The 24,856-nt window shown below is 35.8% G+C and overlaps 1 protein-coding gene across 4 annotated transcripts in view; it reads left to right on the forward strand.

Moving 5' to 3' along the window:
* Nucleotides 1-914: 914 nt before the first annotated feature.
* prpf40a (PRP40 pre-mRNA processing factor 40 homolog A) overlaps nt 915-24,856 on the forward strand; it is a 36,419-nt gene continuing 12,477 nt past the window's right edge. For 2 of the 4 annotated variants that reach the window (XM_084422353.1, XM_084422355.1), the window contains exons 1-19: nt 1,033-2,057; nt 2,179-2,319; nt 10,151-10,234; nt 12,658-12,685; nt 12,768-12,790; nt 12,956-13,000; nt 13,499-13,609; nt 15,436-15,556; nt 15,647-15,671; nt 16,552-16,767; nt 17,691-17,796; nt 18,442-18,506; nt 18,615-18,779; nt 19,493-19,601; nt 20,102-20,252; nt 20,376-20,509; nt 21,728-21,842; nt 22,185-22,276; nt 22,357-22,473. In XM_084422353.1, coding sequence (XP_084278479.1) covers nt 2,179-2,319; nt 10,151-10,234; nt 12,658-12,685; nt 12,768-12,790; nt 12,956-13,000; nt 13,499-13,609; nt 15,436-15,556; nt 15,647-15,671; nt 16,552-16,767; nt 17,691-17,796; nt 18,442-18,506; nt 18,615-18,779; nt 19,493-19,601; nt 20,102-20,252; nt 20,376-20,509; nt 21,728-21,842; nt 22,185-22,276; nt 22,357-22,473 — 1,848 coding nt within the window. In that variant the 5' untranslated portion in view covers nt 1,033-2,057. Of the gene's footprint in view, nt 2,058-2,178; nt 2,320-10,150; nt 10,235-12,657; nt 12,686-12,767; nt 12,791-12,955; nt 13,001-13,498; nt 13,610-15,435; nt 15,557-15,646; nt 15,672-16,551; nt 16,768-17,690; nt 17,797-18,441; nt 18,507-18,614; nt 18,780-19,492; nt 19,602-20,101; nt 20,253-20,375; nt 20,510-21,727; nt 21,843-22,184; nt 22,277-22,356; nt 22,474-24,856 lie in introns of all 4 variants that reach the window. The other 2 variants (XM_084422354.1, XM_084422352.1) reach the window with 2 other exon arrangements.

The raw sequence follows: 24,856 nt of genomic DNA on the forward strand, positions 1-24,856 counted from the left end.
GTTTGAGGGGATTCAAGTTTTCCCTGGTGTGCACGCAATAAGTGGGCGGGTAATAGGCCTATGCTGATGTTTCGTCTTGACCTCACAACAAAATGGCTTAGGATTCGTTTAAAAAAACCGATTAATTTAATTGACTCAGAGTCGACTCTTACTTTTGAGAGACAATACATAAATATACGGTGCACTTTCAGATTTAAAACTTTGCAGGATATTTTCACTTAGAGCTATGTTACACACTACATGAAAGGTAATTTGAAAAAAATCCATAATAGGGGCAATTTAACAAACAAAATAAAGGAAGTCACATTTAAAATATTACATGCTACCCTCGTAATAGAGTTCTCAATAAGTATATCCATTCCAAAACATTGAAAATAAATGCACTTTCTGTTATGTAAAAGAGACAATTGTACATCTTTTTTTGTGAATGTGTTTGTGTTAAAGCTTTTTGGAATGAGTTATGTACATCTCTCTCAGAAAAAAAAAAAAAAAAAAAAAAAAAACACGCCAGAATATGTATTAACACCTTTCATATTATTTCTCTTTATCACAATTCAAATTTGCATATCAAGTACATTGTTAATCTAATTCTGTGTTTTGTCTTTGATGGGCATAATTAAAAAAAAAAAAAAAAAATCTTTGAAAAGTAAAAAATGTTTAACCTTGTATAATTATTTTTTTTTGTTTGTTTGTTTTTCTTCCCCTCTGGCTCTTAGTTATTTAATTTGTATTGATTTCGTGAAACATGTCTTGTTTTTTATTGTTCCTTTTGGTATGTATTTGTTACATTTTCTTTTCTTTTTTTGGGCATTAATAATAATTAATAATTTTTTTTTCAAAAACTCACTTGCACTCACAGGCTTCAGATCTGCGTATTTCTTGCGCAGCACTCCAGTGTTTTATCCTGCACTTCGAACTCGTATGTGCGCGCGTCCTACTGGTTGCACTGAAACACGACTGCTAGTTTGAACCCGGCGCACAGCAGCCAATCAGAGCGTAGGTTTTTGTCTCGCGCAGGGTCGCTGCATGTTCACTCATCATGGTGAGTCCAAGAAAATACACAGTTTATTCACATAAAACAGTACTGGTGTATTCTAGCAGCTACAAATGACACATGCAAATATTGAATTGTGTTTTCGGTTGAATTACAGAAGGATGTCTTGAAGTAAAGGGTATATTATGGACAGAATAAAGCTTGGTTAGCATATAAGCTAATGTGAATGAGTGACTGATGCTAACGCTAAAGCTAATGTGTGTTTGAATGCGAATTTATTATTGTGAGTTTTACAGCACTGTGATACATATCTGATTGTGTTAAACATTTATGCTTGTAAGCAGTTTATTTATGGATATCCGTTTCCTTAAGATGACTGCATTGGTGTTGATAAAATTATTAGACTAGAGAATATCAACTTAATCACACTGATAAAGTGATTTGAGTTTTTTTGATGGTCGACGATTTATCCCTGATAAACTCTCATAAAACTATGTTAAACTAGTTAAGTTTGAGTGATTGTTAATTGAGTTCTTATGTGCTTGGCTTGTTAAGGCAGGTTTGAAATCAAAATCTTCTTTTGTCATTATACAAAAGAGTACAACGAAATTAAATGCAATCCTATTCAGTGTAAAATCAATCTCCCACTTTACAAAAAATTGTCCTATGTGCAATTATTCTATATAACAAATGTTACAAATAAGTGAGACTGGTAAACAGTAAACTGAAATGTGTGTATATATGTATATAAATCACTGGTTTGTTATACATTTACATATATATTAACCTTCTGGCTTTTTAGATAACAAAATATCTACTTTTAGCCCAGAAATTATGCTAGTTGGTTAGAGTGAACTATTCAAGAAACATCTGACATTGAGGGTTCAAATAAGCTTGGCTCTGTCATTAGGCTTGAAAACATCAGACTTTAGATCTTTATCAGAGCTGTGGTTACTGTAATGGACTCTCTTGTTCATAACAGTCCTCGACTGATGCTAATAGTGGCCCCAGTCAAGCACCACCTTTTCCTGGTGTTCCACCTTCAGGAATCCCCCTGCCCTTTGTAAGTTGGTGTTGGAAAGCCTTAACTGTAATGCCATCTCTCTCTCTCTCTCTCTCCCTTTGCTGCTGCTTAGTTGTGTTCACACTAATTAATTCCTCAAATTTATTTTTGTTTTCCAAAGATGGGGCCACCAGGAATCCCGCCTCACTTCCCTCCAATGGGAATGCCACCCATGGGTCAGAGGCCGCCCAGCATGGCCCCCATGCCCCCGGGAATAATGCCCCCCATGATGCCCCCAATGGGAGCTCCACCCATGGGACAGGTAAGAGCTTATAGCAAACACTGCTTATGACAGTCAGATTTCGTTTTGAAAGGATGCAGTGTTTTTAAAAGTTTTTTTTTTTCTTTCTTCTGGGTTGTCACATTTCACAAGTGGCAGAGCACAATGATTTTGTATGGTACATGAGGTTCCTGTGTCAGAATGTTATTCATATTAATGATCATGATGTAAGTTCTTTATCAAATGCTGTACATACTCTTAGAGTATGCAGATTTGTCACATAAACAACTTGTCTGTAGTTTTGTCATTTTAATCGTATAAAGCATGATAATAATTCTCAATTTGTTTTAAGTCAGATAGCCAATAATTTGAGGTTCAGTGGGTGCTGAATGAATTCATGATTGAGTTTTTAGACAGATTCAGAATCACCATGACTTGCGAGTTCAGAGTGATTTGCCTGTTGGTTCAGTAGTAGTTGCACTACAAAGTAACCTCTATATGTCATTGTGAAGGACTAGATTGAATGTAAAATATACATTTTAATATTTGAAGAACCTAAATCAGACATGTAGTGTGGAGAAACTGATTTTTATTTGAATGTTCAGTAATGATTGTAAAAATGAAAAATTTGATTGAAATCAAAAGTTGTATTTGTTAACATTAGTTAATGCACTGTGTACTAACATGAACAAACAATGAACAGCTGTATTTTTATTAACTAACATAAACCGATATTACCAAATACAGTAACATGTATTTCTCATGGTTAGTTCATGTTAGTTAATACATTAACTCATGTTAACAAATGAAATGTTATTGTAAAGTGTTACCTTTATAATTAGCCTAGGCTATATCATTATGTTCCTACTCGTTTGTTTAAAAAAAAATGGTGAAAAATTGTTTAAATGGTGGCTGTCATAAAACCATGACCGATTTATTTAAACACATTAAATTCTGAAGAACAGTAAAAAAAAATTAATATATATTTGTAATGTAATGGTGCATATACAGTGAGGAAAATAAGTATTTGAACACCCTGCTATTTTGCAAGTTCTCCCACTTGGAAATCATGGAGGGGTCTGAAATTGTCATCGTAGGTGCATGTCCACTGTGAGAGACATAATCAAAAAAAAAAAATCCTGTAATCACAATATATGATTTTTTAACTATTTATTTGTATGATACAGCTGCAAATACGTATTTGAACACCTGTTTATCAGCTAGAATTCTGACCCTCAAAGACCTGTTAGTCTGCCTTTAAAATGTCCACCTCCACTCCATTTATTATCCTAAATTAGATGCACCTGTTTGAGGTCGTTAGCTGCATAAAGACACCTGTCCACCCCATACAATCAGTAAGAATCCAACTACTAACATGGCCAAGACCAAAGAGCTGTCCAAAGACACTAGAGACAAAATTGTACACCTCCACAAGGCTGGAAAGGGCTACAGGGAAATTGCCAAGCAGCTTGGTGAAAAAAGGTCCACTGTTGGAGCAATCATTAGAAAATGGAAGAAGCTAAACATGACTGTCAATCTCCCTCGGACTGGGGCTCCATGCAAGATCTCACCTCGTGGGGTCTCAATGATCCTAAGAAAGGTGAGAAATCAGCCCAGAACTACACGGGAGGAGCTGGTCAATGACCTGAAAAGAGCTGGGACCACCGTTTCCAAGTTTACTGTTGGTAATACACTAAGACGTCATGGTTTGAAATCATGCATGGCACGGAAGGTTCCCCTGCTTAAACCAGCACATGTCAAGGCCCGTCTTAAGTTTGCCAATGACCATTTGGATGATCCAGAGGAATCATGGGAGAAAGTCATGTGGTCAGATGAGACCAAAATAGAACTTTTTGGTCATAATTCCAACAAACGTGTTTGGAGGAAGAAGAATGATGAGTACCATCCCAAGAACACCATCCCTACTGTGAAGCATGGGGGTGGTAGCATCATGCTTTGGGGGTGTTTTTCTGCACATGGGACAGGGCGACTGCACTGTATTAAGGAGAGGATGACCGGGGCCATGTATTGCGAGATTTTGGGGAACAACCTCCTTCCCTCAGTTAGAGCATTGAAGATGGGTCGAGGCTGGGTCTTCCAACATGACAATGACCCGAAGCACACAGCCAGGATAACCAAGGAGTGGCTCTGTAAGAAGCATATCAAGGTTCTGGCGTGGCCTAGCCAGTCTCCAGACCTAAACCCAATAGAGAATCTTTGGAGGGAGCTCAAACTCCGTGTTTCTCAGCGACAGCCCAGAAACCTGACTGATCTAGAGAAGATCTGTGTGGAGGAGTGGGCCAAAATCCCTCCTGCAGTGTGTGCAAACCTGGTGAAAAACTACAGGAAACGTTTGACCTCTGTAATTGCAAACAAATGCTACTGTACCAAATATTAACATTGATTTTCTCAGGTGTTCAAATACTTATTTGCAGCTGTATCATACAAATAAATAGTTAAAAAATCATACATTGTGATTTCTGGATTTTTTTTTTTAGATTATGTCTCTCACAGTGGACATGCACCTATGATGACAATTTCAGACCCCTCCATGATTTCTAAGTGGGAGAACTTGCAAAATAGCAGGGTGTTCAAATACTTATTTTCCTCACTGTATTTAGCCAAATGTTCCTCTCTAGAGGTTTTTTTTTGTTTATGGTCACTGAATGGCTTTTCTGAGGTAACTGTAACATTACGTTACATTGTTTACAAACTGTTTTATTGATGTCTTTCCATGGTTGAAACGCTGATTGAGCAATTTCATGACATAAGGATTTCGGTCAGTTTTCATGCTGTAACTAGCACTAAAGCGGAAGAAGTAGGGATGCATGACATATTATTGGCCACCATATCGGTATTGGCCCATTTTTAATGTTATCTTTATCGGGCCGATAAGAAAATTTGGCCGATATATTAAAGTCAATAAATAATGAATTATTTCCTTCAGCATGTGCACTGTTCTCCATGATGTTTTTGAATTGCTTGAAATATGATTGTAATCACTTCAGAAAAGGAACATAAAGTCAAGTGCAACATTGTGCAGCCTGTCATGTAGGCTACATACAATTATAATGAGAACATCTTTATAATTGTGTGCTTGGGACATGGATTTAATGGTGAGACTTGTGTTTTTGTAATCAGGCTCTCAAAAATTATATATAAATTTGGATTTAGGCTTATCGGCCAATATATCGGTTATCGGCTTTCAAATATAAAGAATTATCGGTATCGGCTAAAATTTTCATATCGGTGCATCCCTAGGAAGAGAGGATCTGTACATGTGCGCTTCACGCTGGCACTTCACTGAAAACAGCCATCTGTCACATTAAAGAGCACCAAAATGTTTCAATTTCCTAAAAAATGGACCCAATTTGAAATCTGAGACTTTCATATCAAAAGTAAACAAAGCTTATTGCGATTTATTGGATGGGAAGCGCTCTACGGTGTTCTGTTCATTCATCAACTGAGAACAACACAGACCAAAAGATTGATTCTTGGGATTTAAGAATTGATACTGCTTCATAAAAATGAGAATCGATTAAAATTGAGGAATCAATATGTTTTTTACCCAGTCCTATTACCTCACAAATTGTACCACTGCACTTCACTTAGAATCTCTTGTTTGTAAATCCTCACCTATGTCTCTCTGCCAGCTTATTTTTACAGGGACTGTGATTATTAATTTTATCTGTATATGAACTCTTAGTTTCTCTGGTTGCATCCTTCATTTTGGTAGGGTTACTAAAGTGGAGAAACGTAATAGACCATGGGCTGTATGTACAAAGCTGCTCAGAGTAAAATTTTAGTCTTAAGTGTCAAATTCTAAGAATAACATAATTTTACTCTTATTCCTACTAGACTTAAGAATAAGTGTGATTCATAAAGGTTCCTAAGTGTTAAGACTAGGTCTCAGCTCCTAAATTATTTAAGAGTGCTGGAAGAGGTATCCTAACCTAGTTAGGAGTAAGTTAACAAGATGGCAGCAGAGAGGACGAGACCGCACACTTTCCTTAAAAAATATAATGTATTGGAGTTATGTATATTACAGTATGATATGATGACAGTGAAACGATACAGGCTTGATTGTAAAGGTATTCTTTTTGTAACTGACCTTGTAAGAAATGTAGGCTAATAACTTCTCCCACTCTACAAATCAATGCTCTGACTGCACTAATGAAAGTAATAATGACATTTTTTGGCAACTGGAAAAATGCAGAAGTGTATCAGTCCACAGTAGCCCATTTCACACATACTCTGTTTGCAGTGTGCGGTGCGTATTTTTTTTCCACACCCATGTTAACAGGTTAGAGCTTGCACACTGCACGCGGATGCGGTCCGGCGATCCATTCCAGGTGCGGTGCGTATACAGCAGTGCAGCAATCGTTTCCGCACAGAGTCTATTTTTGCTGTGCTGCAAATGCTGAATTAAAGTGACAAAATGAAATAAAGTAAAATTAATAAATTTGGTGGTCAAAATGAACACAGATTGACATGAAAATATAATCATCTCACCATAAATGCATTTAATTAAATAAAATGTAGTAATCTCACCATAAATGAATTTAATTTAATTCTACTATTTTTCACAGTCATCTATTTTACTTTAAGACCGGGGTAAAGCGACATAATGAACAACACTCGTCTGATTCGTGGAGGTGGAAAAACAAGTTCTTTGTGACATGCAAGATTTATTGTATTAAAATTTAAATGCAAAGGAAAAGGCACGAGAGTCTGCGGTTTTTGTCAATTTTAAGTTTTAATTAAAAATGTTTGTGATTTTAATATAAGTACATGGTTAAATATTTTACTACTTGCTTGAGCAACTTAATAGCCTATATAAATCTATATAGAAGTAGCACTGAATAATGCATTGTTTAAGTTGTTTAAACGTCTATTAAAGAGTGTATATGTGTACAAAGAGAATCGCAATGCTGACAACTTTTTTGAAATAAAAGTTGCTGATAACTTCTAGATTTGAAATACAAATAGTGAGTGTTTTTGTGGTAGAGCAGAGCTGCGGATCAGTTACACACTGCAAACGCAGCATATGTGAAAGCACTATAGCGCGTGCTGCTCCTGCACCGCATACGCACTGCACAGTATGTGTGAAACGGGCAGGATCTTAAATTGCACTATTGTGGCGCAAACCACACCATACATACAGTAGTGGCCAAAAGTGATGTGTGGAGGGTTTTTTTGTTTGGTTTTTTTAATGACCTTACAAAACTTAGTAAAGGTATTATATCTGACAAAAGTATTTGGCAAAAAAGGCAAACTACAAGTTTTAGAAAAACAAAAAAGCTCATAGGAAAAATAATACATTGACAACAATATAATCAGTTATTAGTATTTGACTGGTTTTCGTTTGTTTTTGCATGTGTTTATAATTTCTTTGCATGATTTGGCATGTTTCATTGCATTATCAGTAATAAAACAATTGACTCAAAGAACAACTACGCAATTTGCTTACAAAATCTAACACATTTGAATAAATAATATTTGAATAAAGGGTGAATCTGTCAATTTTCCTATGCCGGATATCATTTTTGGCCACTACTGTAATGGTATGAAGTGGCAGTTCATTGACTTTCCAACTGATCTTCAAACCATGTGGCAAAAGCAAGCCACTTTTATGAGGATTGTTGGAGCCGCTGATGGAACTCATGTTTGCATAATTGCTCTAACTATAAATGAGGACACAGGTATCAATAGAAAAGGATTCCATAGCATCAACACTAATTTGTGATAATTTTGCACAATGCAAATCCATTTATTATAATTACTTTAAATAATTTGTGTCATGCTGCTGTGACTTGCAGGGTCACTATTGGCTGATTCAGAAGTTGAGGGTGGCCATTTTCGGTTGACATTGTAGTCCTTAGTTCACAAAACTTAAGTGCCACTTCAGTCAGCACTTAAAAATCAGTCTTAGACTTTGCTGAAAGTTGCCTTTAGCTTCTTTATAAAAGTATCCTACTCTTAGACAACTACTACTTTTTACTATGAATTTTTGACACTTAAGTCAAAGCTTAAGACTATTCTAAAGAGCATTTCTGAGAAGTTTTATAAATACAGGCCCAGATACTTTATTTTTCTATCAGTCAAAATGACAGAAAACATGTTGAATAAACTGTCTATGTTTTTCGAATTCGGTAAATGACAGAAGTTGTTCGGTAAACGCAACCATTAGGAGTAGCCTATTTTATTCACAAATGAGAAATTAGTGGTCACGTTGCACATTTTTGCAGGGACCAGTCTTTAGTTCTTGTCGCATTTAATTTCAACACAGTTTGTGTTTGTTAGACAAAACAAGTATTGAAAAGTTTATTTGTATAGCACATTTCATACTCAGCAGTAATTCTGTTTCAGTTTTTCCGAAAGAACAATATGAAAGATTATTGTCCACCTCCAGAAGATAAAATTCCGTCCTTACTGCTAGTGTCAAATTCATGTTTTGCTACAGAATATTATGATTAATGCACATTCTGTAGCGGCAACATAATGGGCCGTTCACACCAAGGATGATAGCTATAAAGTGTTAATAATCGTTCTGATTCTGTGAGAATAGGGATGTCCACACCACAGCTATAATGACACAGAGGAACAGTATTGTTGGAATCACTTTTAGAATATTTTTATATTCCGGCTGATGAGCTAGTAAAAACATTGACAGCTAGTCAGAATCTACTTGAAGATTTAAAGTGGCAGACTATATAACTGCACTGTGTGTTTATAATAAACAATGTTATCATCTGTTAGTGTGGATGCTAATATAGAGTTATTGTTCTGAAAGTCCCCCTGTGGTGAAAATCAAGCTTTTAATGTTGTTTATATGTCTATGTGGTGTTTTTAATTTGCTTTGAGATAGCCTAAACCATGTGCAAATCCATAAGTCAACACCATTGCTGAGTATTTTCTCTTTAAAACTGCAGTGAACCAAAGACAGTCTCAAAAACACGGTTTGAAATCGCTGGTGTTTCTGATGTCATAAACTACCTTGTAACCAATCAGGTCAACGTGTGGATCTCTGAGCTGGTGTGTGTGTGAGAGTGGAGGTGGGGCTAATTTGCATATTCATAGAACTGCGTATACTTAATGAGGCAAGGGTGTAGTTACATTCAAGTTATTTTAAGGCATGAAGAATTATTTTTTTATTAAGAAGCAATTAAATGTCATTTTGGTGATTAAAGATGAGTTTTAAGGCATAAAGTTATTGACTACAGGGGGACTTAAAGACTCGATCACCTTTAGTATTTATAGTTATTGTGTAAAACTTACAAACACATGTTCTTGTCATATACTGCATTTCACCTCTAAATGAAACTTTTCCATTACGTTAGCATAATTTAGTTAAAAAAATTGTTCCCAGACAGTTTGATTGTCTTTGATCTCTGTGCTATAGTATTAAGGAGGGTGGATGTGTGCACAATTGTCATGCAAATATCATATTTAAAAAAAAAAAAGACTCTAAACCTAGGCTTTGTTTTATTGATCCAAAATACAGTTACTTATTTCTTTTGATTATGTGATGAAAAATGATTTGAACATTTCTTGAAAATTTGTATGTGATTCACACTAACATGGAGATGAGAGAAGTGCATAGTCTTGAACATGAATATAGACATAAATCATTGATATGATTGCAGTAGTGCTATCTTATTGGACCCAATGCTCCACCTGTGTGTGAGAGAGAGAGATGAAAGGTGTGTCAGTGGATGTTTTTGGATGTGAGGTTCACACTGTAATCAGGGACTGGAGAATACAGAGCACAAGATGTGCTTTTACTCCTTTCAGCACATGCCTTCCTCTCCCCGTGTGCAGTGTAGGAAGGAAATTAGCAGTTCACATTAATTTTTCATAACTCTTTTCTTAGATGCCAGCCATGATGCCACCAATGATACCAGGAATGATGATGCCTCCCCGGATGCCAGCTGCATCAATCCAGCCTACAGGACCGGTAAACTAGCCTGTATATCACACTATTCCATCAGTGCTGGTTAAATATAGACCCTCACATGGTGTCAGCAGTGTCTGAATAACCCTGCAAAGTGGCAAAATGTACCAATTTAGAATCAACACCATTTTTTTATAGCACTTATCCACGTGTTATGAGTGATAGTAGCAGAAAAAGATCAGCTTGATCTAATTTATTTCAGTGTATGATACGTCTCCTTCCCTACTGCACACTTTGTGACTGTTAGGGGTGTAATGGTTCAAATTACTCATGGTTTGTTTTTTATCACGGTTTTAGGGTCATGGTTTCTGTACGATTCTGTCTGTGCTATGTTCAGGAAAAACATACTACTGTCAAAAAAAATCTAACTGTGGAAATAGCACAAATAAATACAATTGAGAAAAGAAAAAAAAGAACATAAACAGTGTTTTTCAGGTAGGTCTAACTGTAGTTTTCAGGTACAGAAATTAATCAAATGTAAAATAACACTGCATATGATATTCACTATATAAATTAAATAAAGATTAATCCTTATAAACTTAAGTTATTCAGTCGAGCAGTGAGTGATTTCTTTTGTTGTTTGATTAACTTTAAAAACACAGACAGCAGCAATAATATTAGGCTGCTGTCACTTTAAGACATAATGCATGGATCCAATATACTGTTACATATGCGTCGTCTTTCTCGACTGTTTACATTCACTTTTAAGACATAACCTACTATGTTTGCTAGGATACTCACCAAGACGGTCATGTTGACATAATTTTTGTGTGAATTTTTCTGTTCAAGCGCAAGCAGACTTGAAAGCGAACTCAATTTAGTATTCACACGCTGTCTGAAGGCCCTTTCACACTGAGCGCGAAGCGAATCACTGTCGAAGCGTTTCTCTCAGTTGTTTATGTACGGGACTCAGAAGAGGTAGTATACAGGATATACATAATATGATTGACAGCCGTTTCAAGCTCTTCAGATCGCACAATTCAGTGAAAAATCAATAGAAATGAATAGCATTTTCAGTATTCGGCTGCATTCAGAGAGAGTGAAAAACAACATAACTGTCTTTGATCCCATAGTGACATTTTAGAATATGACCCCTATCGTGATCATTAGGAACCAAAGGTACTGTAACTTTAATAACTCAGTTATATAATAACGTTTAATAACTCCAAAAAGAACATTCATTATGTAAGTTGTTTACATGCATGCACTCATGTTCTTCAGTCCAAATGAGTCAAATATTGATTTTAGATTCTGAAAGCACTGTTTATATTATGTACCCTAAACTTGTACCCAATCTGATCCAAATATTTGTGCAATAAATCTATTCTTAACAGAATCTCAGTGGCAGCTGCTACATTCAGAAGCAGAGAAAGCCACAGCCAGAATGTCATCAGATCTAAATGCTAGCTTTACTGTCATGTGATACATTTAATCTTTGCTAAATAAAAGTATTAATTTCTTTATAAAAAAATAAAATAAAATAAATCTTTATTTACTGACCCCAGAATTTTGACCCGTAGTGTATTTAAACATAAGCACCAGGTCAGTACCCTGTTGTAAAATCTGTCTAGCTCAGATGATCCTTCTGAATAATCTCAGTGTTTGAACGGCACATGTCTGCAAGGCAATTAAAAACTGTTGAGCTATACTAAAATCTGACTGTTTTCAGACAAAAATGACCAGACATTATCAAAAATGACTAACATCCTTTTAAGGAAATGTATTTTTACTTTTCATTTTGTGAAGTAGGCCTACCTACACTTTAGCTGTGACCAGTTCTTAATTTATATGGAGAGAAATGCGTGGAAAGCGAATTCATATCTGACCAATAACATGAAACAGCCCAGTTCAATTAGAGTGGCTTAATTCATTTGCTTTTCAAAGCATTACGTCACTAGTGAATATGGATGAAAAGACAACATGGCAGTTTCAGTTCAGTGTATATATAAGATCAAACTAACCATACATGCGCAGTTCTTTATTTTGAACACACCTCCTCAGTCAGTGGTGATTTAAGATCTGCTTTCATGTAATCAGCTATATTAAGCATCAAACAGCCTGTCGTTAGTTAACCATATTAAATATTGATAGCATCAGTAATAATTAGCACCAGGCTTTGAGCTGTAGATGAAGACGTCTGATCAGATGCAGAATCCAGCTGATGCTCCAGGAGCTGTCAGTCAAACTGCCTGTCAGTCAGATAGCATTTTCCTTTCCTGCAATTTGGGTTAAGGACACTGCTAATGAAGTTAGCTCTGATATCTTTAGATCTGCTCATGGACTAATTTAATTCCAACAATTAATGACAGAGCTTTCATAGATTATATGAAGTTTCAAGCCATTTAAAAGATGTTACACACAAATCAGCATGTTTATTCTATTGGCTTTTTTATGTAATGAAACCCTCTTTCCTTTGTCCATCTCAGCCTGGTGTGAGTCCAGTTGAGCCTGCAGGTAAGAGATAAATGTTTTTTGGTCATAATCATATTGTTGATTATTATTTCTAAATGTAATCAGTGTTTTTGATCTATTTCAGCGCCAGCTGCTCCTGGAACAACAGTAAGAACAAGCAACCAAACACATTGTTAATATTGTATAATTATTATTGGGATTTAAATTTATAGAATTTATTTTCCTGTCTCAATAATTCACAAGCCATATACAATGCTATTATTGAAGACAAAAAAAACTTTTAACATGGAAATATGATTTATTTCCTCCTAGAGCACCACATCAACTGAGTCTTCTCCTGATGAACAGACGAAAAAGGCAAGACACAACAAACAGTTTTTATCGGCCAAAAATGACACTTGCCTGAAATTAAAGTACAGTTAAAAAATGTTTGCATATGAAAGTATAAAACCACTTTATGGAATGGATTGAGTCACTCGTAAAGCACACCAGTTTGATTCATGGCTGTATCATTCAGACCAGTCTAGTAACTGGATCAGTCAATTCATCAAGTAGTTCTGATTGATTAATTCCCAACTTGGACATCTCTGCTTCTCTCGTAAATTCTCCAAGGAGAGCCAGGGATCAGTTCGCTGTCACACAAAGCCATTATATGGTTTCAGAAGACTGTCATATATATGGGCAACTTTTATTGTCCAACTTTTATAATACTTTAATGCCTTTGCTTCTTTTTTGATGCTTGAACGACCAATGGTCATACATGGTTTTGTACAACTAAACTAATGACTGCAGGATATAGCTGATGAAACGACTAGTGACTAATGATGTAATGAGTATTCATCATGTCTCCTGCAGAAGTCAGTATGGACCGAGCATAAATCACTGGATGGAAAAACATATTACTACAACACAGAGACCAAACAATCCACCTGGGAGAAACCAGATGAGCTCAAATCACCTGCAGAGGTAAATACAGGTCAACTCACCTTTCTCGCTTACACTGTCATATTCATCTGCCAATTACTGCTCATTCAGGTGTTCTATATGTTCTTAAAGTGCACCTATTATGCAAAATTGACTTTTACATTACGTTACTTGGAACATAAATGTGTGTTTGCAGTGTGTGTACACAACCACCCTATAATGATAAAAATCCACCCAGCGCATTTTTTTTAAATCCCCATAAATCATAAGCAGTGTCTCAGAACAAGCCGTTCTCAGGCCATTGTTTCGACGCCGGAGCAGCTGTAGACAAGAATGTCTCCTAAGCGATTGAGGTGTTTTGTTGTTTGGATGTAAGAATGAACATAGCAGTCTTCATTTACTCCCGTTGTTACTCGAGGGTGGATCTGTACCAACTGTTAGTGATCCAGCTTACAGTCTCCGGATCGATAGGCCTAACGTTACTGATCACGGCAGAAATTTAAGTGAGAGCGCACACTTTATGACAGCTAATCGAGTCGTTTTGCGGATATAAAGTTTACCAGTTTATTAAGCACCCACTGAAAAGGTGTGTATATATTTGTTTACTGTTAGTTGTAACGAGTGTTTTGTGTATTTCGCTGTGTATGTTGATGATAATGAAAGGGAGAGAGAGTGTTTATGGATAAGACTTTTATGTGCACTTCTTGTAGTGTTTATTCAGCTCTTACAGTGATTGTCTGGAGTAAAACTGATGCTTCATCTTTTGTGTGATGTACAATGAACTTCATTAAACTCATCAGTATATTTTTGGCCATCATTCGGACAGGGTCTGCTACAATAGGCTTGTATTAATAGTGGATAAAAGCAGATGACAAATACGTTATAATCGTAATTAAACTTAACTATACCTGTTCTATCTCCATACAGCATATATTCTCTGGCTCTGTGGGCATTATTGTACGACTCCAGGTCGAAATGAACACCGCTACTGAGAGTTTCTGTTTTGATATTCTCATTCTGTGAGATGAGATTGTCCTGACAGAGCGCGAGCTCGTGAGGCTCTGACTTCTGGGTCGGCAGCAACAGCTCATTAAAGGGATACATGTTTTTCTGAGCCCCAAAAAGTGTCAATTTAAACATGCTGTAAAAATGATCTGTTGGGTATTTTGAGCTCACACTTCAGATACACACTATGGGGACATCAGACACTTATTTTACATCTTGTGAAAAGGGGCACAATAGGTCCCCTTTAAGGCATATTCTGCTTTTGAGAGTCTAATGCCCCATGGTTACATAGTAGTAGTACTAATACTTCTACTACTACTATTAACAATGATTAAATAGCATGGTTAGTTTAGTTAGTCTGTGCTTGACAGAGTTTTGAATTGAGGCTCGTTCTTACATAATGTGAAACAAATTCAACAAGTGGTTAACAGATTTTCTGACAAGAGAGATGACTTATCAATTATTGTTTTTATTAAGAGTCTTAAGATTGGAGCACTGTTGCAGAAGTCCATGCGTTAATATGCAAACAATTTATAGTATAGAACAAACAAATTGCTGATCCCAACTGATCTTTTTTTGTAATGTCAGGATTTTATATATATATATATATATATATATATATATATATATATATATATATATATATATATATATATATATATATATATATATATATATATATATATATATATATATATATATATATATATATATATATATATATATTAAACTAGGTGGAAATACAAAGCTCAATTTTTATATATAAAGTTTATTTGCAGGAATATCCTAATTTGTGATAAATACTTATGTATTTATGTTTCAATGTAAATTGAAACAAACTCAAAGAGATTTGTGTTTTGCAGCAAATGTTGTCCAAGTGCCCGTGGAAAGAATACAAGTCAGACACCGGAAAGCCCTATTACTATAACTCGCAGACCAAAGAGTCTCGCTGGACTAAACCCAAAGAACTAGAGGACCTGGAGGGTCAGTACACAAAGTTGTTCTTACACAAACACAAATCCAGAAATCCTACATGAGAAAATGGTTTAACTTTTTTTCCTCTCTTTTCTTCAGCGATGATAAAGGCGGAGGAAAATGGGTGAGCATCAGCTTTATTTACTTGGACCATAAAAGGATAGATCACCCAAAACTGAAAATGCTGTCATTTACTCAGCCCAATGTTGTTCCAAACCTATAGGTCTTTAGTTTATTTTCAAAACACAAATGAAGATATTTTTAACATTAACTCATTATTTTTGTCCATCCATTGAAAATTGCTTTCACCAAAATCTTAGTGGAATTAAAAAGTTTATAATGGCATTTAATTTACACACGGTTGTAAATCCAGAAACTTTGCAATGTGTAATTACCTAATTAGCAGCATGAACAATCTATATTATATACAGAGATCTAGCAAAGATTGCTGCCATTATAATTGAAGTTGATGATTATAATGTGAGGTACACAAAGCTGCACTCTTGCGAAATTCCCGTTATAATCAGTAAAGCTGGCATTATGTTTATACTCTGTTTATAATGACAGGATTTGCGAGCGTGCAGAACTCGCACTGAACAAACTCAGCGGTGTTGAGCAGATTCTGACTAACTTAAACACCTCTGATTGGTCATTTCGTTCACGCGCTCAACAGATATGTCTGTGATTGGCTACAAAGCCCAACACAGCATAAACACATCTGTAAATAGAAACCTTTGACACTCTTCCCAGAGATGCACAAACACTCACGGGAGCGTTTTAAAGCAGCCGGCTATCAGCGACAATAAATTAACAAATAAATCTTTAATGGGACAGAATCATTTTTAATGCAAATTAATTTCAAGATAGCAAATATATAGGTTTTGGAAGGGTAAGGTAGTGTCACTGTAAAATGTGAATTCCATAAGAAGGTAGACTTTTCATACACATTTTGTTTAATTCAAAGATGATCCAATTATAATGATCTTTACCTGTGTCTGTTAAAGGACGGCTGATGTTGTGGCTCCTGGCACCACCCCTGTTCTTCCATCTCAGATCGAGCCTCCTGTTACTGTGGCGGCAGTTGCTGAGACAGAGGTTACCATGGCGACGGGCACCTCAGAGGAGCCGCCGTCTCACGTGCCCGCTCAAGTTGCTGAGGTCAGCAGTGATGTCATCGTTAACTCCACTGAGGAAACGCCCAGCGTAGAGACACAACCCAGGTAATGAACTCAAAGACGTTCAGCACACATCTCACCGTGTAGAACAGATTACATGAAATACACTACCAGTCAAAAGTTTGAAATAATTCCGATATATGAATGTTTTTGAAAAGTCACCAAGGCTGCATTTATTTGATCAAAAATAGACTTAAACGGTTACATTGTGAAAAATTATTACAATTCAAAATAACTCTTTTCTGTTTGAATATATTTTAAAATGTGATTTATTCTTGTGATGGTTAAGTTGAATTTTCAGCATCATTACTCCAGTCTTCAGTGTCACATGATCTTTTAGAAATCATTCTAATATATTTTAAATATTTCAAATTGTAATGATATTAGACAACATAAATATAATTACCTATTTGTACTTTCTTAATCTCTCTGGCATACATTTTTTCATTGATTTAACACTACTATTCAAAAGTTTGGGGTCAGTAATATATTTTTTTCTTTTTAAATTAATACTTTAATTCAATACTTTTATCCAACAAGGATGCGTTAAGGGGTAGTTCACCCAAAAATGAAAATTCTGTCATCATTTACTCACCCTCATGTCGTTCCAAACCCCCATAAGACTTCAGAACACAAATGAAGATCTTTTTAATGGAATCTGAGAGATTTCTGTCCCTCCATTGAGAGCTACACAACTACCACTTTGACACCTCAAAGAGTTCATAAAGAGATTGTAAAACTAATCATTAGTTAACCACTGTTAATCACTAATATTTCATTAATTCATAGTCTAACATGATTCACATTTCTCGATCCAGTCATATCCTGATGATTGCGCTACATTGTTTCCTGTTGAAAATTCTGATTCAGTTTATGAAATTAAGCGTTGGGAATTGTTTTGTGCCACAATGCTCATTTTTCTTCAAAAGGTAACTTTAGTTTTGTATTTATTTTAATTTGTTTTCCAGTAATGATGTTTCTAAGGAGGAGAGACCTGAGCTGGTGAAGAAAGTTTACAAGTGGAACACAAAAGAGGAGGCAAAGCAGGCCTTTAAAGAACTGTTGAAAGAAAAGGTAATTATATATTTTTTTGTGCTCTCTCTCCCCCCTGCAGTGAGGAGGGAGGTGTTGATATTCCAACTGGGTGTTTCTAAATTTAGTGTGTATTAATTTGGCACACAAAGTGCTCCTGTGAGAGCCGCGGCTGTTTAATTGCGGTGAGTGTGATTAGACTGGAGTGAGTGAAACAGAAGACGGTGGAATCGCACGCTTCACAGACCCCACGACAGCCTTTCGGAGAGACACACTCATAATCAATCACGAACTTGTGTGATGTCAACATGGAGATCTACTTCTCCAAACCGTATTACTCTGTTTTTCTTTTCTTTTCCACCTTTCTGCTAATTTGATGGCCATTTATGCCTCTCAACAGTCACGAGATATCAATCTAATTATCTATTCAGGCCAAATAAAAATCTCTTATTCTACCTGATGAAAAATGTCTCATTAATTGTAATTTAGCAAATATAAACAAATTCCACATTGGAAGTTTACAATAAAGCACTTTCTTATATTTAAAAAGCTTTTCTCTTTTTATGCCATTTGGAGTTTTTTTCCAACCCCATATTTTTTCCCAAGCATGTCATGCATCGAGTAACCTTATATAATTTTAAGTCTGGTTTTAAGTAACTTTCCATCTTTCTCCCTCTGTGTAACTAGGGTGTTTCCTCCAATGCATCATGGGAGCAGGCAATGAAGCTGATAATTAACGACCCTCGTTACAGGTATCCAAATACTGCAATAGCATTATTGTCATTTGATAGCGTTTACATCCTGAGCACTGCACTGAAACTCGCATCTCTTTCCGTGTGTGTGTGTGCGCGCGCATGCAGTGCTCTGCCCAAGCTGAGTGAAAAGAAACAGGCGTTCAATGCTTATAAAGTCCAGACAGAGAAAGAGGAAAAGGAAGAGGCCAGAATCAAATACAAGGAGTCTAAAGAGACTTTCCAGCGCTTTCTGGAGAACCATGAGAAGATGACTTCAACCACACGATACAAGTGAGTGTTTTCAGCTCTTTTGATGATGCGACGTTAAACAATTCCCACAAACAAATAACAATTTAATAAAATTAATAATTTTAATAATACAAATGTGTACCTTATACTTTAGGTTAAGGAGGTTTGAACAAACAGCCTAGCAATTGCATAGCAACACTTACAAAAATACCAAGAAACCTTAGCAACTGGCACCCACCCGCATCACCTCAGCTTCATAGTGGAGAGTTTTACATGCACAAGCACCACTCTTTTTTTAAATCTAGTAATACTATAAACAAGGTTACTGATTTTTCAGCTCTGTGTTTGTTCTCTTTATCTGTCATTGATTCAGAGCAGTTGAACTTTACTCCCCCACTTACTTAGGTGATTAAAATCACATCAGTGTTGTCATGGTAACATGTTGGGAGGTTGTGGTGATGTCACGGAGTTAAATGATGTTATTGGTTTAAATCTCACTTGTAATCAGGCTTTAAATAGCAGTGTTGTTTTTCGTGAGTTCCTGTCTGCACTGTGTCATAAGGTCTCATAGATGCTCTCCATTATTAATTAGTAGTTATATGATGTTAAAATGCTGTAATGTCACTGCCCCCTACTGACTAACATTTAAACTGCAGCAATGTTTGTACTTGCACACAGATGAAATTGTTGTTTATAAAAAAAAGTGGCTTGCTTTAAGCAGAGGGTTGTTTGAGAAAATGTGTGTCTTTGTGCAGGAAAGCGGAGCAGATGTTTGCCGATCAGGAAGTGTGGTCGTGTGTTCCTGAGAGAGACAGGCTGGAGATCTATGAAGATGTGCTCTTCTATCTGGCTAAGAAAGAGAAGGTTTGATTGACGGAATTTGGTTATCACTGCTCTCTAATTAATACATATTTACACTAATAACCTAATTACCTACTAATTTTTTTTATTTATTTATTTATTTAACTATTTAAATCTTGATATCTTTTTAAGTTGGATGCGTTTCAACATGCAAACTTCAATTATAAAGCAATAAACCTGATTAACTGATCTCACTGATTAAAAAAAAAAAAAAAAAAACCCTGATAAATGTTTTTCTCTTCACATTGGCCACAATATATATATACACATACATACATACATACATACATACATACATACATACATACATACATACATACACCCTGTCATGCGATATGAATTTAGTCACATCTGTATTGTGTACTTAAATACTTTTTCTTAAATAATTATTAAATATTTATTGCATCAAATTAAGTAAAAAATATTGCCCTCCTAATGCATTTAAGATCTTGTCCTGTCTGCAGCCTAATGTTATTTGATCGTGACTCAATGCTTTGTTTCAGGAACAAGCCAAGCAGCTCAGGAAGAGGAACTGGGAGGCGCTGAAGAACATTTTGGACAATATGGCCAATGTAACATACAGAACAACATGGTCTGAGGCACAGCAGTACCTGCTGGACAACCCCACTTTTGCTGAAGACGAGGAGCTACAGAGTATGAGCACACACACACACACATTAACAGCCGCCTCCACACGATGATGCTTTTAACCCGCATAATGCAAGCGAGTGTGTTTGATATAGACAAAGCTTTTATCTTCCTCTCTGTTTGTGTTAGACATGGACAAGGAGGATGCCTTGATCTGCTTTGAGGAACACATCCGTGCTCTTGAGAAAGAGGAGGAGGACGAGAAACAGAAAACTCTTCTGCGAGAAAGACGCAGACAACGCAAGAACAGAGAGTCCTTCCAGGTGACACACACACACACACACACGTAACTGTCCTGGTTTGTCCGCTGCGTCACCTGTCCAGGCTTGCGAATATGAAAAGCGCTCACCTTGATTAATTGGAACTTGATGCTGGAATATCAACAAAGTCTGTGATGACAGATGATCTGTTTGACCGAGTTTAAGGTACAACGGGTCATTATGCCATGAGGGAGACAGAATGCTAAAGCATCACTCAGCTTTATTAACACTCAGAAACCCACTGGAGTATAAATATTGTTCAAAGCGATTAATTGATAACTATTTTGCATTTAATATAGGTTCAAACTGCTTACAACAGCTCTCACTCTGAAATTTGTCAGTGATACATTTGGAACAAAAATGTTTACTATTTAAATCTCCCATATATGGAAATATATGTTTTCAGACTGTTACCCCTATTCTGTTTCCTAATAAAAAAAAAAAAAAAAAATGGATAATTTCATAATTTCAATGGGTCATTTAACATGATTGAATGAATTCAAGATGCATATTTACATTACGCAAAACTGCTTGTTTTTACTATAAACAAGTCTCCTTTGAACTGTACTGTATACTGAATATAATTCTGATAATAATGCTATATGGGTGAATACTTTATGGGTAATGGAACCTGATAATTAATTGCCATAATTGCCTGCCATTATTATTACAAATATAATTGGGTTACTGCAACATAACAGCATACATAGTGAGAATGTAGCACACATGTTAACAGTCAAAGTTTAAACCATTGATTCACCAGATGTTAAATTTGGTCTGAAAAATCTACTGAGAAGTTTGAAAATCTGAATATGGAAAAGTATTGAATTTCTATGTTCTAAATGTGTAGGAACCCTCAAAGACACCATGTCACTTTGCTGTGATACCATTTACTGACTAGTTTGGATCTAAATTAACTTTATTTTTGCATTTCTTGTATAGTGATGACATACACTCACATTCAAGCCCCCATCTTACTGGAAAGGCTTTTTTAAAAGTCTTAAGTTTCGGCAGTTTGAAACCTTGAAAATGTGCAATTTTACTTAATTTAATATATAAAAATATATATGCATAAAAAACATGTTTTTTTTTTTATAACCAGTGGATTCCTAAAAACTCACTTTTTTAAAGTGGGAAAAATAAAATGTACCATCAGGATTAATCCTTTGTGAAGGACAACATCCTTGACATGGTTGTAAAGTGGTGTGTGTGTGTTTTCAGAAATTCCTGGATGAGCTTCACGATCATGGGCAGCTGCACTCCATGTCTGCCTGGATGGAGATGTACCCGACCGTCAGCGCTGATATCCGCTTCAACAACATGCTGGGCCAGCCAGGTCTCTCTCTCTCTCTCTCTCTCGCTCGCTCGCACAAACGCTCAGAGCCTGGCAGGCTTTGATGTTGATGAATAATACATGTAAAAGGGTCCTGTCCTCATTTCTGACAGTCTCCATTTCACCAGTACAATCTGTGAACTCCACATGACTCTGAAACATCAGCACATATAAAATGGGCAATATCTTATTTTGGGCCCTATAAAACTAAATAATTGAATGGCGAATAAAATTTAATTTTATATTATGATTGTCTATGATAATTATTATTAAATGTAGTGCAATTGGATGTCGGTGTCATTTATTGTATAAGCTGCTCAACATTATGCTGTTTGTAAATTTTAGGCTCCACCCCTCTGGACTTATTCAAGTTTTACGTGGAGGATCTCAAAGCTCGTTACCATGATGAGAAGAGAATCATTAAAGACATCCTGAAGGTGAGAGCGAGAGACCTGACGATCAGTGTTTATCAGATCTGTGCTGAAGCCCTTGATGAAGTGTGTGTGTGTTTGTACAGGATAAGGGCTTCCTGGTGGAGATCAACACAGGCTTTGAGGATTTTGGCTCAGTGATCAGCTCTGATAAACGCGCCACCACGCTGGATGCAGGAAACATCAAACTGGCCTTCAACAGTGTAAGCAGACTGCCTTGCTGTACTTTATTCAAATGAACCCTGTTCCAAAATGCAGTGAGATGCCTAACTACATTTTAAGGCAACAAATGATGGTTTTCATCCAACATGAAGGCAGGTAGGGAGTCCCAAAATTCGAAAAGCGGCATTGCATGTATACTTCACAGAAAAGGCAATCCCTAATGCTGACTGTGTTGCTAGAGTTGAGGTTTCCATGACAGATTGGGCTATTTTAAAATGGACACAGGTAGCATTTTTGTGGGCTACTTAGATTCATTTACAGTGGCTGCAAAAAGTTTATTTGCAGATGCTAGACTGAACTTGCTGTTCATTAAGGAATCTTGAAAATGTATCTACATAAGGTTCTACATAAATATTAAATGGCAAAAACGGGTTTCAACATTGATAAAACAAAGAACCATTGATACTTGAGCACCAAATCAGAATATTGGAATTATTTCTGAAGGATCACTGAAGTGACGCTGAAGAATGAAGAAAGTTCAGCTTTGCCATCACAGGAATATTATTACATTTTAAAATACATTCAAATGGAAACGTTTTTTCAAATTGTAATTTTCTTTATTACTGTTCTACTGTATTTTTGATTAATAAATGTAGAATTGGTGAACATAAGACTTATTTTAAAAACATTAAAAAAAAAACTTAGTATGTAGTACCAGTAGTATGCATGGTGAATATTAAAGACTACAATGTGTTAAGAACATTGGGAAAGGAAAATAAATAAAAAAATATATTTTAACTTTAGATTATGGCTTTTTAGCTTAGCAACATGCTGGCATCAAGCTATATTTTCTAATGTAGTTTGCGTTCGGGGTGAAGGAAAAAATCGATTCACATATCTCTTCTAACAATTCGAATCGATTCATACATTTCGATATTCGATAACGTCTGTTAATAATGTTGACAGAACAATGAACTGCTGTAGCCCCTGGAAAGTTTAGAGAGCGCTCAGGCTTGCAACAGGGGACAAAAAAAGCTTACTTGACAACAACAGGTCTTGTATCATTATTTTAATGAATAGAAATTAGCCTTAAATAATGTATAATTACCATCACACATTAAGCTTTATGTACTTTTTACACATGAGAAGTGCATTCAGTTTGAACAGTCAAGCGTTTGCCATTGGAAACAAACAATGCCTGGGTATTACTTGTACAGCCCCAACAAAAAAGTTGCCGGGAACGGGAACGGTGGTGCGTTGAACACCCTGTTCTGATGACTCAAGAGTTGCAACTATGGCAGCTGAGAAGGCCATTCTTTGTGTTCTTTTTGAAGAATTTTCGGAGCATAATGAAATGGGTATAAATACATGTTTAACACTGCAAAATATGCCCAGTGTTACAATACAATACAATACAATACAATACAATTTTATTTGTATAGCACATTTAAAAACAACTGGTGTTGACCAAAGTGCTTTACAAAAGCCAAGGAAACAAACAATAAGATAGAAAACACATAAAACAGTAAAGCAAAGTAAAGAACAATAAAAATGGAAAACTTATGAACTAAGGTAAAACTTTTTTTTTTAATCAAGATATATTAAAAAGCAATTGAGAAAAGATACGTTTTCCATAACTTAGTGCCGATGACCGCCAAAGCACGATCACCCCTATTTTTAAGGTTCTAGCAACAGATAGTAGATCAGAGTCCCCCGATCTGAGTGATCTTGTCTGTGTGGACGGATGTAGTAGTGCAGATAGGTACTGTGGATCCTGGTTCTGCAAAGACTTAAAAACAAATGTTACAGTCGCTGCCCTTGCCGTCCAGAATAAAAGAGTTTTGATTATGGTAGGGGTACTGGATTGATGTGTAACTTTAACATGAGATTAAATTATAATTCAACAAAACTTTAAAGTTTTGTTGAATTATAATTTAATCTCATGTTAAAGTTTACACCTATGAGTTGTAATTAATATCAAATAATTGGGGACACAGGCTTTCTTATATATATATATATATATATATATATATATATATATATATATATATATATATATATATATATATATATATATATATATATATATATATATATATATATATATATATATATATATATATAGGAGTGGGCTTCGAGGACAATAAATTAAATTAAATTCAAAAAAAGTCGATTCTGGATTTTGAATCAAATCATGACCCCAAGAATTGATTTTAATCCAACAGATTCCCACCCCTAGTTTGAGTGCTGATTGCAATTTGTCCGTGTGAGTTGCTGCCTTTGAAATGAAACCTCATAAGCGACTGACCCTGATTGATTCTACAGTGTGGATTCTTGCCTGTGTAGACTGTAGGAAGAAAGCCAGCTCACTAGATTTTGGAGCAGAGAACCAGTGTGTTTAGTTCATGTTTCCTGATTAATGAG

Source organism: Rutilus rutilus, assembly GCF_951802725.1.
Source record: "Rutilus rutilus genome assembly, chromosome: 10".
Lineage (NCBI taxonomy): Eukaryota > Metazoa > Chordata > Actinopteri > Cypriniformes > Leuciscidae > Rutilus > Rutilus rutilus.